We start from the raw sequence: 14,871 nt of genomic DNA on the forward strand, positions 1-14,871 counted from the left end.
CATATGAATCTAAAATAATAATTCTTAGGAACTGGGGAAGTTTGTGGGTTGGAGGAGATTGGACAACAGGCACCAATATGGATTAAGGTGAGGGTAACGAATCTGGTGTTCCACAGAACCGCGGGGTAACTATTACTGTGTGATAGATGCTGCTTTTGCATTTGCCAAAATATTGCAGTGTGTCTTTTAACATGTTAAGGCTATTCATTTGAATTCAATGAAAATAAATTTAGAAAAATAAACCAAAGCGATCCTCATTGAAGTTATATTTCCTGGATTATGTCTGATATTCTACTTAACAGACTATTTTCTCCCGTATCCTAATGCACGATACTCTGTGTTATTTATTGCAACAATTTAGTGACATGTGATCTCCCAGTTAGATGATTCCACAGTCTTAGCAGAATTCCTGGCACATGGCAAAAGGTTAATACATATTTGTTGAATAAAATACATATACTGCACACGAGCTGATGTGCAGCTTTGTGATTTTGTAAGATCATTTCGTGTTTTTTTAAAAGTTATATTTGAAAGTCAGAGTCACAGAGCATGAGAGAGCCCATCTGCTAGTTCACTCCACTGATGGCTGAAGTCGGGAGCCAGGAGCTTCATCCGTCTCCCGTGTGAGTGACAAGGGGCCACAGATTGCCCGTTGCTTGTTACTTTTACCAGGTGACTGACAAAGAGTTGTACCAGAAGTAAAGCAGCCAGGGCATGAACCATTGCCCATGCGGGATGGTGACAGTAGAGATGGTAGCTTTACTCTCTATGCCACAACTCTAGCCCCAAATCACTTCGTTTTACTCACTTGTATATTTGAGGATTGATACAGAAAGATATGCAACAATAGGAAAGAAGCAAGCAATTACTCTATTAGTGGCTCCATACAGAAAGATTAGTGAGGAATGTTGCTGAAGTAAAATAATTAATTATGCTTTGGTATATTCTTTAGCGGTCATGCACATCAAAAAATTTACAAAACTCAGCAGAAAAGGACAAGCTTCACAAAATGCATATTATGCATCCTTATATATTGAAATGCTTCTTTTCACACACATACTGTGAAAGTGCATTGGTGAAGTAGATCCTGCACACTTCAAGCTCTCACTTAAAAGTGGTATGTATGGTTAAAAATGTAATATTTAAATTAGATTAGATTGCAAAACTTCTAATGCAACTAAGATGCGAAATGAAATACATGCTCATTTTAAATCTTTATGCAAGGCACAATTACTTAATTTAAATATCTAAATGTATAGAGAGCGTTGAAAGAGTATAATTATGAGCACAGAGATGCTAGAATATTTATAAACACAGGTATTCATATCTTTGCGTGTATATGGGCATATGTATGTATAGAAAAGATTTATGTTAGCAGGTCTTTCTGTCACACAATTTGATAACAAATGGTCTAAAACTTGCTATGGGGGAATCTCAACTGAACTTGAACTGTGGTTATGCAACAAGGTGGAGGAATCCACCATGGTGGGAGGGTTTGGGGAGGGGTGGGGAGAATCCAAACATAATTAAATTTCATATTTAAGTAAAGGCAAGAGATGCTGGCTAAGGAAATGATACAGGAACTCTAGATTTCCTATCCTCTCCCTTTAATCACGCACAGTCTTTTAACACACGGATTTCCACATGTGTCTCCATTTCATGTACTCAGTAAATTGTATCTTTGCAGACCATTTAAGAGTTTTCTGACAAAGTAAGTATGTTGGCTGTTGAAAAGAAAACTGTGTCTGGCTTCTGACAGCTTCAGGAGTCTCTGTATGATTTGTATAAATAACAGCCCTCAAAAGGCTATTCAACCTTTCCCCCTTAACTAATCAAGACAAGCCAAAACTGTAGAAGTTTGGTAAAGGGAGGAAAATGGTCAGATTACATACAAAAGCAGCAAAATTTGATTTTACTCACACCAGCCAAGGTTGTGCATTGACAAGAAAAAGTAATATAATAGCAATTAAGAGCCATGATTTAAAACACTGTGTGCAATACAGAATGGGAGTGCTTTGGGGGGTGAGTAGCAGAAGGGCTGGATAGCATGTAATGATCCTGTGAACATATGGCCCAGTGAAAAATTCTGGCTTGCCAAATGTATGAAGGAAATTTGGGTAATTAGCTGTTACACAGGAAACAGTTACTTTAAAAATGGTCAAATTCTTAAATTATTTATTTAAAAGATATCTTAAGACATTAAGAAAGAAAGCTTTTAGAAGTGATCAAAGAAAAATCAGATGAGCAATACTGGACCAAGGCTAGAGCACAGAATTATAACTGAAAGGTGTGAAGTTAATCCTTGAAAAATATAACTTCCCATCATTTCTTTCTGGTTTTCCTTTTCCCATCAGAATTTATGAAACAATCCAATCATTCATCTACAAAGTTCTAACACTTCTGTGAGGTATTTCATCCTAATCGTAGCAACATAAATACACTACCAGTGGTACTTACCATCTCCAGGGTCCACAATCTCCACTGTGGTGGCTGTGGGGAACTCCAGAGCGGCCAGCACAGGCTCTGAGAGCAACACCTGGAAGGTCTCCGAGTGCTCATGCTCCCCATCACTCACGATCCGCACTCGCCACGTGGCCCTCGTCTGGCCTGGGTTGAACTGCACCTGCTTCTGTGCTTTGCCCTTGAAGTCTTTGTCTTTTTCTGCAGTCCCATCTCTTGTGCTAATGCCTTCAAAGAAACATATGAGTTTTTTAGTTCCAACTTCACTGGATTAGACATTCCTGGTTAAACATAAAAAAGAAAAATTGACCAGGAGAGAGAAAGAGGAAGAGAGAGAGGAACAGAGAAAGAGAAGTGAGTGTTCCATTTTTGCAAATGACTATGATGGCTGTGGCTAGGCTGAGGCCACAGTAGGAAGCCAGAACTCAAGCTGGACGACCAGTGTGCTTGGTAGAAACCCAATGATTGGTGTCGTCACCACTGCCTCCCAGGCTCTGCTGTAGCAGAAAGCTGGAATCAGGAGTTAGAGCTTAGAATTGAATCCAGGGATCTGTACTATGGTTCAGTAGCTAAATCCTTGTCTTGCATGTGCTGAAGTCCCATATGGGTGCTGGTTCATGTTGTAGCTGCTCTACTTCCCTTCCAGCTTCCTGCTTGTGGCCTGTGAAGACAGCAGAGGATCGTCCAAGGCCTTGGGACCCTGCACTTGTGTGAGAGACCCAGAGGAGTCTCCTGGCTTCTGGCTTTGGATAGGCTCACCTTTGGCCATTGCAGCCACTTATCGAGTGAACCAGCACATGGTAGATCTTCTTCTCTGTATCTTCTTCTGTGTAAATCTGCCTTTCCAACAGAAATAAATATATATTTTTTAAAGAATTAAACTCAGGTAGTCTGATTTAAGTTGTGGGCAATCTTAACTGATGGTTGGAACACTCCCTTTCTTGTTATTTTTAAATGTATCGTTTCATCCTGCAAAGTCAAGTAAACTATGATTTTGTGAAGTGGATAACTGACTATGGGTCTGATGATGAAAAGCATGTTCTGCTAGAGCAGAATAATTTCTAGTTTAGCTGCAATTTTGGTTTTGCTATATTTGCGCTAAGTGTTGCTATGACATGTTGTGAAACAGTATTCCATTTTCATGAATTTCTTGAAGTACCCCCAGATTATCCAAAAAGCAGGGTGTAAACTCAGTCATAGGAAAATGATACAACTGTAATAATACTGATCCTTATATACTTATATAGGAACCAAAACTTAGCCAGTCAAGATTACAGAATAATTCTCAAATATACTGTCTATGGTATTTTTAAAGAAGAGACAAGGCAGATTAAAAAAAAGAATAAAAATGTTTGTGACTGTTAGCTTTTTAAAATATTAAAATAGATTTGTAACATTTGTCAGTTGAGGAAATTGTAGTTTTGGAAAACTGCTTTAGTTCTTCAAAGTAGAAATGAAACTAAACCAAGGGCTGGTGCAATAGCACAGCACACTAATCCTCTCTCTGTGGTGCCAGCATCCATTCTGGGTGGCAGCTTGTATCCTGGCTGCTCCAGTTCCCATCTAGCTCCCTGCTTATGGCCTGGGAAAAGCAGTGTAGGTTAGCATAAATCATTGGGCCCCTGTGACCATGTTTGAAACTGAGAGCTGGCTTTGGAACAGCCCAGTTCTGGCCATTGTGGCCATTTGGGGAATGAACCAGTGGACGAAATTCTCTCTCTTTCTTTCCCTCCCTCCTTTCTACAAATCTGCCTATCAAATAAAAAATAAAATAAATCTTCCAAACAACTTAAAAGAACTTAAACTATACCAAATGGTGATTTATTTTGCATAACCTCCCTGAGTACTGACTGCACACCTGGTACTGTTGGCACAACAGGCTTTGTCCCACGTTGCGGGTTTGTATCTGAAACTACAAACCCCCCTGTTCTGGTACTGCTTACATATAGCAATAACATGAATATTCCCTATTTGAATATATATCACTGACTATTTAATCTTCACATGAGGGGGGAAATGACAGTTGTATTAGGAATATTTCTGCCATATTTATCTTAGAGAACTTACTGAAATGCCAGTAATGTGTTGCATGCAAGTAGGAAAGCAGAGGTCCTGCTAAAGGTTGCAGACTTGCTGTTGCTGCTCTGGTTCCTACTGTACTCAGAGTGGTGGTCACCACCTCTTGGGTCCACCACAGTTTACCGCCAGGTGATGGAAGGATTCACTCTCTCTGGTTCCAGAAAACATGCTGTTCCTTGACCCATCTACGCCCAGAGGCAAGAAATCTGTTGGTCAGACTCTCTTTGGTAGCTACTGCCTGCCTTTCTGTTTCACTCCATTTGCTTTCATTACAGATGTATTCATTTATGGGAATTCAAAGGGCAGTGAAGAATAAAATAGTAGCACTATCATACAGGGAATGTCCATTCATTCCAACCAGTCATCCTTACAATACAACAGCCAATTCACCCAGCCTGTGAGCGATTAGTTACAATCACAAATCACCATGGTTGCTGCTAAACGCGCCTGTAACTTTTTGGTGGATTTTATAAGAAAGCTTCTGTGAAAATGAAATGAAAAATGGACATATCTCTGAAATGAGATAACTATTCCATACTCATTTGACCATTCAATAGCTATAGCATTACAGATAAGCTTTCATTTTCTCTTAGTTGATGAAGTTTCAAGGAGGAGTATGTTTCTTTGGTTTATGGTGTGGGTGCTGAAGCAGATTCCCAGCTCTGCCCAGTATTACATGTGTATGTAACTTTGAACATATTTTTAAAAACCACACATTTCACACACACACGCGCACACACCACACCACACCATACCACATGACATCACACCACACTATACCACACCACACCACACACAGTATAACACATATAAAAAAGAGAGCAAGCAAGTGAGAAGACAGACTGAGAGCGTTCTCTGACCCATTGACTCATATCCCAAATGCCTGCAATAGCTGGGAATACTCCAGTGAGCTGAAACCGGGAGCCAGGGTCTCAAAGCCAGGTCTCCCACTTGGGTGACAAGATCTGGTCAGTGGAGACACCACTGCTGTCTGGGTTTGCATTAACAAGAGACAGTAGTTGGAACTGGGGTTTGAATCCAGGTTTCCCCACATGGCACCTGGCTGTCTGAATTGGCAACGTAACCCCTACCTACAGGCCAGTCTGGCTGTGTAGCTCTGGACGTATCATGTCTCTGCTACTTCACCTATGACCAGGGGAATATAACAGTGCTCTGGCCTGTGTACACTGTTGGGAAATAAGTTTTGCATATAGTAAAAACTTAGTAAATGTTAGCTGTCATTATCACTTCATAGTCATCACTCAACACAGTGCCTGGCACACAGTAAATGCTTCAGAAAATGCCAGTTATTTCAGTGAATAAGGCTTGTTGTAAGGAGTAAGTGAGACAGGAAACACGCTGATTATGCTTAATGGAACATTTTATCTTTCATAGATGGAAATATTTGATACCCAGTAGCAATTAGATCTTTTAAATGCAAATATTTTTGTGAAATACAAACATATATGAAGCTTACTGGAGAGGTGTACTGGTTGTAAAATGAATAATCATCTTTGGGAAATACATCTGTAAACTTCATGTAGTGTATAACTGTGTTCATGTGATATGCCATTCAGTGCAAGTGATGCTTCTTCAAATGTGATGCAAATGACCTCATTCTAACAGCCGGGGAGTGAGAATCGGAGTTTGCATGGAAACATATTCACTATAGAACTTCTGTGAGGCTATTCTCCACTTTCATCTGACTCCCCTGCCGTGTCCTGGAGAGGATTCTATTCACCATCTTCAATGCCAGAGATATATGGGTCACGTACTGCAGTCTTCCTAATTGTCTTCTTCCCCAGGTTACTAAGTAGCCATTGGAAGTGAACCAAGCAAACTAAAAGCTAGAGAGCCTGTCTAGAATCGCTGCTATTTCCACGTTTGGAGGAAATCATAGTTCACTGACAGCAAAACTGCGCTTCACGCAAATGAGCTCTCATTTGACATTTCAGCATTCAGCTTAGTAAACAAAAAATGGAGCAAAGAGAAAAATCTGAAAAGACAGTTAAAAAGTCCTTTTCAACTATGATCTTTCCCAGTGCTATCCACAGTTTAGCTGTGAGGGTGCGCTTTGAAATCAACTTCTTAAAGCTGAGAACAAAACACAAATAGAGGAAAACAACTTTAATAATTTCTGAAGTGCTCTGTGGTCACTGCTTTCCTTTGCTTTGCTTTATTTTCAAGCACAAAGCACATGAGGACTGAGATCCCAGCAGTAACAGGTAAGACAGATGCTGCCAAGTATTGTGAGGGCCAAGAACCAGTCCCTAAAGGAGAGCAGTAAAAGCCTCTGCTTTGCCCCAGCAGGTTAAATGCAGATAATGAATAGGACCCAGATGCCAGCTGCACAGGGTTGGCAGCAGAGGAGCAGGGTTGCCCACTGGGTCTGTGGCCAGACTAAACCTATGGGGCCAGAGGGGGCTGAAAGTCACTCTGCTCAATAAAAATAACATTTTTAAAGCCAAAGGCAATTCATTTCTATAATCCAAACATATCACGCAAAATTATAGAAATGTCAAGGGTTGTGTCCTGGGCAAAGTAAACAGTTGGAGTTGAAGAGAGAGAGGGAGGGAGAGAGAGAGAGACAAAGAGAGAGAGAGTGTGTGTGTGTTGGGAGTCTACTGTTAAATGCTTCTAAACTTCACAGATCAGTGAAGTGTCAGGGTAGGCATCATTTTGAAGACAATGGCTTAGTAACTTTTTGTGACTGTTCTCCTGGATGTCTAATTTAATTGATAATCTCATCCTGTTTCATCTCACACAAATTTGACTGGCCTAACTATAAAACATATGGCATCTAAATAGTATAATTCCTCACATCTCTGCTGTTTTTCTGCTTAACACCAAACATTTTACACCAATTAGATTATTGCTTAAAATGAGCAATTTGTCTACTTTCCTTTGTTTATACCTACATTAAATGAAATATGAGTGTGAAATAAAGAAAGGCTTGTTTTAGACTCAGTTTTAACTAAAAGAAGCAATGCAGAAGAAAATGATGAATATTTAACGCTGTTGGCTACAAAAATTTTACAACATATAGCTCACATTGAATTGGCATTCCTGAAGCTTTTAGTGAGCTAACATTGAAATATAATAGTAAATTACACTCAAACTCTAGATCAATTGCTGAATGACTTTTTCCTTTTTGGTATAGATGCTATACACTGATATTTTAACAGATTGTAATAGGTAAGTTACGGGTCCCTTTATTCCCTTTATTCGTTTATTTTTATGTTGTAATAGATGAACGGTTACTGGCAATGTGATAATTGTTTCGTATCAGAGAACACTTTGAGGTAGGAGGCTGAGAAGATCTGTATTCTTATGCCAATCTGCCACCTGTTTCTTTAGCAGTTTAAGAACCTATACGCACTGAAATCTCCCCAAACTCTTAAAACTAAATCAGTAGGCCTACTGGGATTTTGATCCTGGTAGAGACATAAAAATACCTTGGCTGGAAAAAGATGTTGAGACAGAAATGGAAACTAAACTTACTTATGAAGGATGTTTCTCCCAAGTAGCCTCTACGTTTAATGACAACGTCGAGAAATTTGGATTCCTCGTTGATCAGGTAATACTCCTTTTCAAAAGAGATCCATGCCCAGTTCAGACGAAAATGCTGCTTGGTTAACTTGTTTCCACCTGGAAAACAAATAAAGCTTCAATTCAGTGTTGTGTTGAATGAATGGCCTTGGAAATTCCACAGACTACTCGGATGACGCAATATTCAGCATCAACACAGCTTGGTTTGCTCCCCAACTCTTGCACTTGTCCACAGAGATTCTGCTCACCCTTTGGGGACTGTTATTCAGACAAAAGAAACTCTTTGCTCAAGGAGGAATTGTTTAGGAAAAGTGCACAATTACCCAAACAATTCAGGGTTATACAAAAATTAGTACGCAAGCTGCAGGATGACGCCCTAACCACAAGGTGCCGCCAGAAAGCAAGTGTTTCAAGAGGCGTGCAAACTTCTCTGTGAGGTTTTCCTAAAAGCACACAGCTTTACAAATACCTTTTTCTGGTTCACAGAGCAATTGGAGGGAAGGCTTTAATTATAGTTGCTTAAGGAAAAACAAATACCCCCTCTCCGCCTCCTTTCTCTAGTAGATTCTACCTCCTTTCCTTAAAGCAAACAGCTTTTTTTTTCCCCCATCGATTGCCATTCTACTCTGAAGATAAAGTTTTCTCCTCCCACCTCTCACCAAAATGAAGTTATTTGCCCATCGGAGAAAACAGATCTCTCTATGTAAAAGCTATTCTGTTGGGCAAGTGAAAGAGAAGATGGCCATCAGCTGATCTCTGTCCCTGTACTCAGTCCCCTCCACTTCCTTTGATCTACACCAGTTATTTCCGAGGAAGGTGAGGTTTATGAACAAAGGCGTTGGTAATTCCTTGTGAATCATTTTGAGTTTTTTTTTTCTTAGAGAAAATTTTTTTTCCTAGTAAGAAAAAAAAAGCCCAAATAGTTAAGTGCAGCTAGGGGCACAATTTTATTTCTGGCTCTTGTCTCCTGTGAAAAAGAAATGAGACAAGAAGATACCAAGAATTCGATGTAAGAGGAGAAGTGAGTGAAGAAACACCCCCAAATACACTGATTTTTTTTGCTAGAGCTTTTAAAAAAGTACAAGGACTTAGAGTTCTTACTTGGTACATATTAAAAATTAAAGAGAACAGCTGAGATTATGTGAGGAGATTGTTTTTCCTGTTTATTGTTTCAATTGTAAATCAGTGTAAGACTGTTAGAGAGCTGGGAAACAATGTCTACAAGAGACCAAACAACCAACCTGATGTTGTAAGTTCTGTAGAAGCAAACATACATCTGTAAAGAGCTATTCTACAGTGCCTCCAATAAACAGAACTTAACATTTATTATGTCAATAAATGTGATGCAGCTGCTACACAGCAGGTGTGAAGTTCTCCTGGAGATACGACACTGAGAACTACAGAAACAGATAGCACTGATGCTGGGAATACAGGGTCACAAAACAAGGCATCCACACTGTGAAGCCGCTTTGTGTTTTAAATTGATGGGATTTTAAAACATAAACTATAAAGGAATTTGACAGCAGAAATTTTGTGTTTGTTAAAGAATGGAATTTGTTTCAGAGTTTGTCCTTGTAACTTTTGAAGCCTCACATCTTCTGGACCTGGGTGCTCCCCGCACCGGAGAGGAGAGGTGATGGCCGGGAGGCTCCCCAGATCCACTTCTCTTTGCACCTGCTTTCTCTTGACCCTCATCTTCACTATTGGAGAATCACAGGAGAATGATGCAATTATTTCCCACGAATATTTGGAATATCAAGTGAGATAACCCGCTCCACATGTGTTCCGTGGATAGCATCATTCAACAAGTGCCAGCCCACTCTGCTCTGCCACCCTGGGGAACCTCAGATCCACCCTGCTGGTGCACAGCCAGGCCACTCTTCCTCTGATGCAGATTTTTCTCTGCTCCTTTCCGCCTTTTCCTTGCAGCTGTTGTCCACAGCAAGTCAACCTTTCTTTGCAGACTTTCACGCTGATGCAAATGGACTCTAATCTCAACTGAGAAGTCAAACTGAGATTTCAGCAGCACTGAGTCCACCTGTCACCTGTCACTTGTCCTCTTGCCTAAAGGATGACCCCTGTGGTTCTTTTGCTCACTTTGCACTTCTTAAGGCTCCCTTTCTCAACCCTCCTGGTGGCAGCCTCCCACAGCCTCCTCACCTCTTTGTGATTATCCAGCTGTTCATCAATCACTCATTCTGTAAAATTGTGCATGTCATCATATATCCTCTCATGCAGTTTAGTGGCACTAATTTAGTAATTGTATTAAACTGTACTAATTTACATCAGAAATGAAGATGACCTCTCTGTTACTATTGCCAACCCTTAGTCTTCATGTATTTAAAAACACTTTAACAATTCTTGTGTTTCTATTGTACTGCTGGCATACCTTCTACAAATAAAAACAAAATCACAGAATAGCATTTAATCAATTAAATTAGTACACAATCAGCTCTGATTTATAAATGATTATTTACATCAAACAACTTTATGCCACAAGTATGTCCCATTTTGATTCTGGTTCCTAGCAAGTTTAGCTTTTACTTCAAACTTGTTGTCACGGTACCCCAAACCATTCCTCGTCCTTCACATCTGTGGCTTTATAGTCCGTCATTTCCTCTCCAAGAGAAATACGAAGCCAGCCCCAGCCTCTCACTGCTTTCTGTACGAATATAGCACTTTTGTAAGAACTGTATCTACTACAACGATACACTTAATTTTATTCCTCTAGACAATCTGTTTTTCTAAACTTTGAATTTTTGAGCTGAAATATTCCAGAAACTATTATTGTATTCAGAATATTACATTTTTAACAATGTGGAGTCTCAAAGAGAGCGATTTTCTCTATTCTACAAATAACCAGCCCCCGTGAAAGTCCCAGTTATCTCAAGCCCCATAATTCTAATTTTCTCCACAGCACTTTCCACAAGCTCATCGTCTATAAATAGCTACTCTTGTTTGCTCATTTTCTGTCTCTCCCACTTGACATATAACACAGGAGGGCAGGGAGTTCATTTTGCTTATTACTACAACAAAGTGTACTAAATGACTTAGAAACTTGTAACTCTTGGTTGAAAGAAGTTTAGTAGGTCATTTTTTGGGCAATATAAATTTCCTGGGTTAATGTAACTTACCACCTTTACTACTTTATCTCTCTCTCTTTTTTAATAATAAAGAACAGTTGTTTTAAATGACACTCTTGCTGAAATACCCAGTGTACATTAACACTGTATAATGATTTCAAAAAAAATTAGAAAGTCAGATATACAAAGGGGAGAAAAGACAGAGAGGCACTGCATAATGATTATAAGTGATTATCTACAAATGTTAATTGATGGGATTTGTTTATCTAAATGATACCTCTAAGGAGTTCTGATGACCAAACAAAACTATGTAACCCTTACACTCCATTATGAAATACATGGGTGGTTTTGAAATAGACAATTTCATCTGTACTCATAAATTGGTAAAAACTAACTTTTCCAATTGGTGGTTATTATCTGGTAGGATGAGGGTCTCAGAAAAGAAGGTGAGAGGTTACTGGTTAATTAGAGGTGTTGAATGACACACCAGAGAACAAGTTTACCAGTGTTGAACATGTCCAACCATCACTATGAGATTTCATTTGAAATAAACCTCAGAAACAATATTGAGAAACTGTTGTAAGACAGTGAGATGGTCCAGGTTACAGAAACTTAGGATTAACTCTAAAATTGGAATTGTAAAGTAGATATTTAACTAGAGAATAGGAGGTTAAATCTATCATGCTTAACTCTGAATACTATTAAATGCAACATAATTCTTCTGAATCATATTGAGTTTCAGGAGTTGCAACATCTCAGGTACTCATTTATTATGCAGGAGTGATGTAGAGATTTGAGCAACTAAGCTGTAGTTTACTGTAATTCCCTTTATTGAAACTGTCATCCTTCACCCTTGAACTCTATAGTTAATATGAAAAATTGAAAGACACCTAGCTTACTGATTTATCATATACCATGTAAATTCCACTGAAATGGGAACACTAAATGTTGACACTTCCACGAAAACTACTGCTAACTGAATGTTAAATTTTTTATTAAGTTTAACAACTTACAAACCTGACAGATTTTTACTTAAAATGTAATTTGTCACTTTTCAAAAAGAGATCCTACCATGCATGATGCCTGAGGATCTATTCTCAATGTCTCATTGGAAACAAATGAAAGTCCATAAATTGTGTCATAAATCCACATAACAGGTGCCAGACAGCTGACAACCACACTCCTAAATGCTTTGTCTTTGTGCCCTGACACTAAAGCCATTAGAGTTTTGATGAAAAGACCTCTTTTGAACTTTTCCAGCTGGCCTTTAAGCTTCTTCATTTTCTTTTTCTATTCAATAAGTTTTCTTTCCCCTAGGATAACAAAGAATCCCATCTTCAATTAGCCCTCCCTAAATGCACAGGGCTGCTTCTCTTAAAGACAAAGCTTAAAACCAGTGTAGGTCACAGCTGGGACTTGTGCTTGATAATGGTGGGTGTCCCTTTAGCTTTGAGCACACATTTCTTCTTTGAGGAAAGTTTGAAACTAGCAAAGAAGGTTCTTGGGACTCCTTAGCTTTTAAGCTTTCATTTACTCAAAAGGAAGTTCAGCGTGGGAATTAGCTAAGCTATGATTCAAATACACAACTATTTTCAAAAACTGGGAATCATCCTTTAATGTGCAGAAAGATTGTAGAATTCTAGAATACTACCAAGGATGAAGAATAATTTGATCTTTATGCAGATGTTTGAGAAATCTTGTCCTCTTAGTAAGTACCATGATTGGCTACCTACAACCACCATCATGATCAAAGTATTTACAGTGAGAACCTAAAACTAAAACTAAAACTAAAACTAAAGAAGACATCGGTATTTCTATGTTTGGATGGTCTTAAACTTTTCATTGCATTAGAATCTTCCATAGGAGAATCTTTGCAAGTTTGTAGAATATGGTCCTCTGGCTCTTGAGGTCAGATTGGGTTCACTATTACTGAAAATCACCTGGTGCAAAGAAGATGCCAATTGGCTGTAACAGCACCCAGGAGTTGGCTAAAGGGAGATGGCTCAGGCACACAGATAGTGTGCACAAACCAGAGACTGGCAAGTGCTATTAGACACTGATAATGAGCTGTCGAGTTCACAAGAGTGAGGGATTACTTTAACCTGAGGGATCAAAGACACATTCATGGAAAGGATAGTGTTTAAATGGGACCTTAAGTACAGGGTGGTATTTGGGCACTCAATGGATAGAAGGGAAAGCATTCCTGGAAGATTAAGTATGAGGATAGAGATAAGAAATTCTGTAAGGGAACTTCAAAGAACCCAGTTTGGTAGGAGCTAGGACATCTATTAAATATTTATTTCATTCTCCTTTTTCTATTTATGGCTAGATATTAGACACAACAAAGAAGTGGTCAAGATGCATCCTACATCTGCCCTGGGGAAAGGAAAGAATACTGCTCATCTGAGATCACCTAAATACCCAGAGATAATGAACCCTGACCTAACAGTAATGATGCCTGTGCATGACACAGGGGCTCCTGGAGGACATGCAGAAGGCAGACACTACAAGTCATCAATAGCTTTTACACATTTTGCAGATTACTTAATAATTTCAGTTATTTTTTCAGCAAATAATAAGATACTCAAACATTGCTGACGTATGTAGTTTTTGACGATAGATAGATCTTTTTAATGTTTCTGCTTTGTTTGTCCTAACCCTATCATTTCTGGTTCCTTACACACACACACACACGTGAGAGAGAGAGAGAGAGAGAGAGAGAGAGAGAGAGAGAGAGAGAGAGAGAGAGAAAGAGAGAGAGAGAGAGAATCTTCCAACAGCTGGTTCACTCTTGGGGAGGAAATTTGAGTACGTATATATTCATGTATGGTGGGGACATATAATTGGTAATTGTGTATAAAGTTCCAAAGAGTTAAATTCCTATTCATTCACTATACTAAAGGTTGATATAAAGTTGACTTTCATTATTCTTGCATTTTACATTTGAAAAGTTGTCTACTTTTGAAAATGTATTTGTCACCTTCCACATCAATCCTAGCAGTGTTTTACAATCATTCCTAGATGTAGCAGAGTGGTGTTAACATTTCTGGACCATTTGGCACATTGTCTTTTTATTTTCAGCTCCCGTACCATTTCCATGGTCTATTCAGTTCCACGGTGTTCACATTTGTTGTGTTTTTTTCTGGGGGGTCCACTGTTTAAAACAGCTAGAGTACTGCCTGGTGTTTCTATATTCTGAAGGTTGCAGAACCTCTTATGGAGAGGATCTATGTGCTCTGTAAGCTTTCACAGGTGAGTTACAGTGCTGTTGGCTAATAACACGATCCTAATGAACCAACCACATAAAGATGAGATATCTTTATTATTTCTTTAGTGTTTAGTAGATTATATAACAAGTCACATAATCACATGGAGGAAGGAATATTTAGTACTTAAAGTGAAACACACATCAATGAAGGTTGTTACTGACTGTTTAATGAAAGCATTGAGACCTGATGCCCACAAGAAGTAACCCTGCATTTGTTTTTCAGAAGAAAACATTCAGAATTTGTTATTTCAATTTCCAAAGTGATGTCATGATTTATACTGTGATGAATGAAAATGAAGTCTTCTTTTGGCATATCAAGAAATGCATTACAGAAGTGGAAGACGCTTCTATTCAACACACATTTCTGCTCCCTTGAATCAGTCCTTTGATGAGAAAGGAACCTGCATTGTGGTCTCCCATGAGCAGCCTGTC

The 14,871-nt window shown here is 38.9% G+C and overlaps 1 protein-coding gene across 1 annotated transcript in view; it reads right to left on the reverse strand.

Annotated features, from left to right (window-relative positions):
• FREM2 (FRAS1 related extracellular matrix 2) overlaps positions 1-14,871 on the reverse strand; it is a 159,465-nt gene that overhangs the window by 84,030 nt on the left and 60,564 nt on the right. The window contains exons 3-4 of the mRNA XM_004577506.3: positions 8,041-8,187; positions 2,458-2,688 (exon numbers count right to left, since the gene is read on the reverse strand). Coding sequence (XP_004577563.2) covers positions 2,458-2,688; positions 8,041-8,187 — 378 coding nt within the window. The remainder of the gene's footprint in view (positions 1-2,457; positions 2,689-8,040; positions 8,188-14,871) is intronic.

The sequence above is a fragment of the Ochotona princeps genome, chromosome 12, assembly GCF_030435755.1.
Source record: "Ochotona princeps isolate mOchPri1 chromosome 12, mOchPri1.hap1, whole genome shotgun sequence".
Classification (NCBI taxonomy): Eukaryota; Metazoa; Chordata; class Mammalia; order Lagomorpha; family Ochotonidae; genus Ochotona; species Ochotona princeps.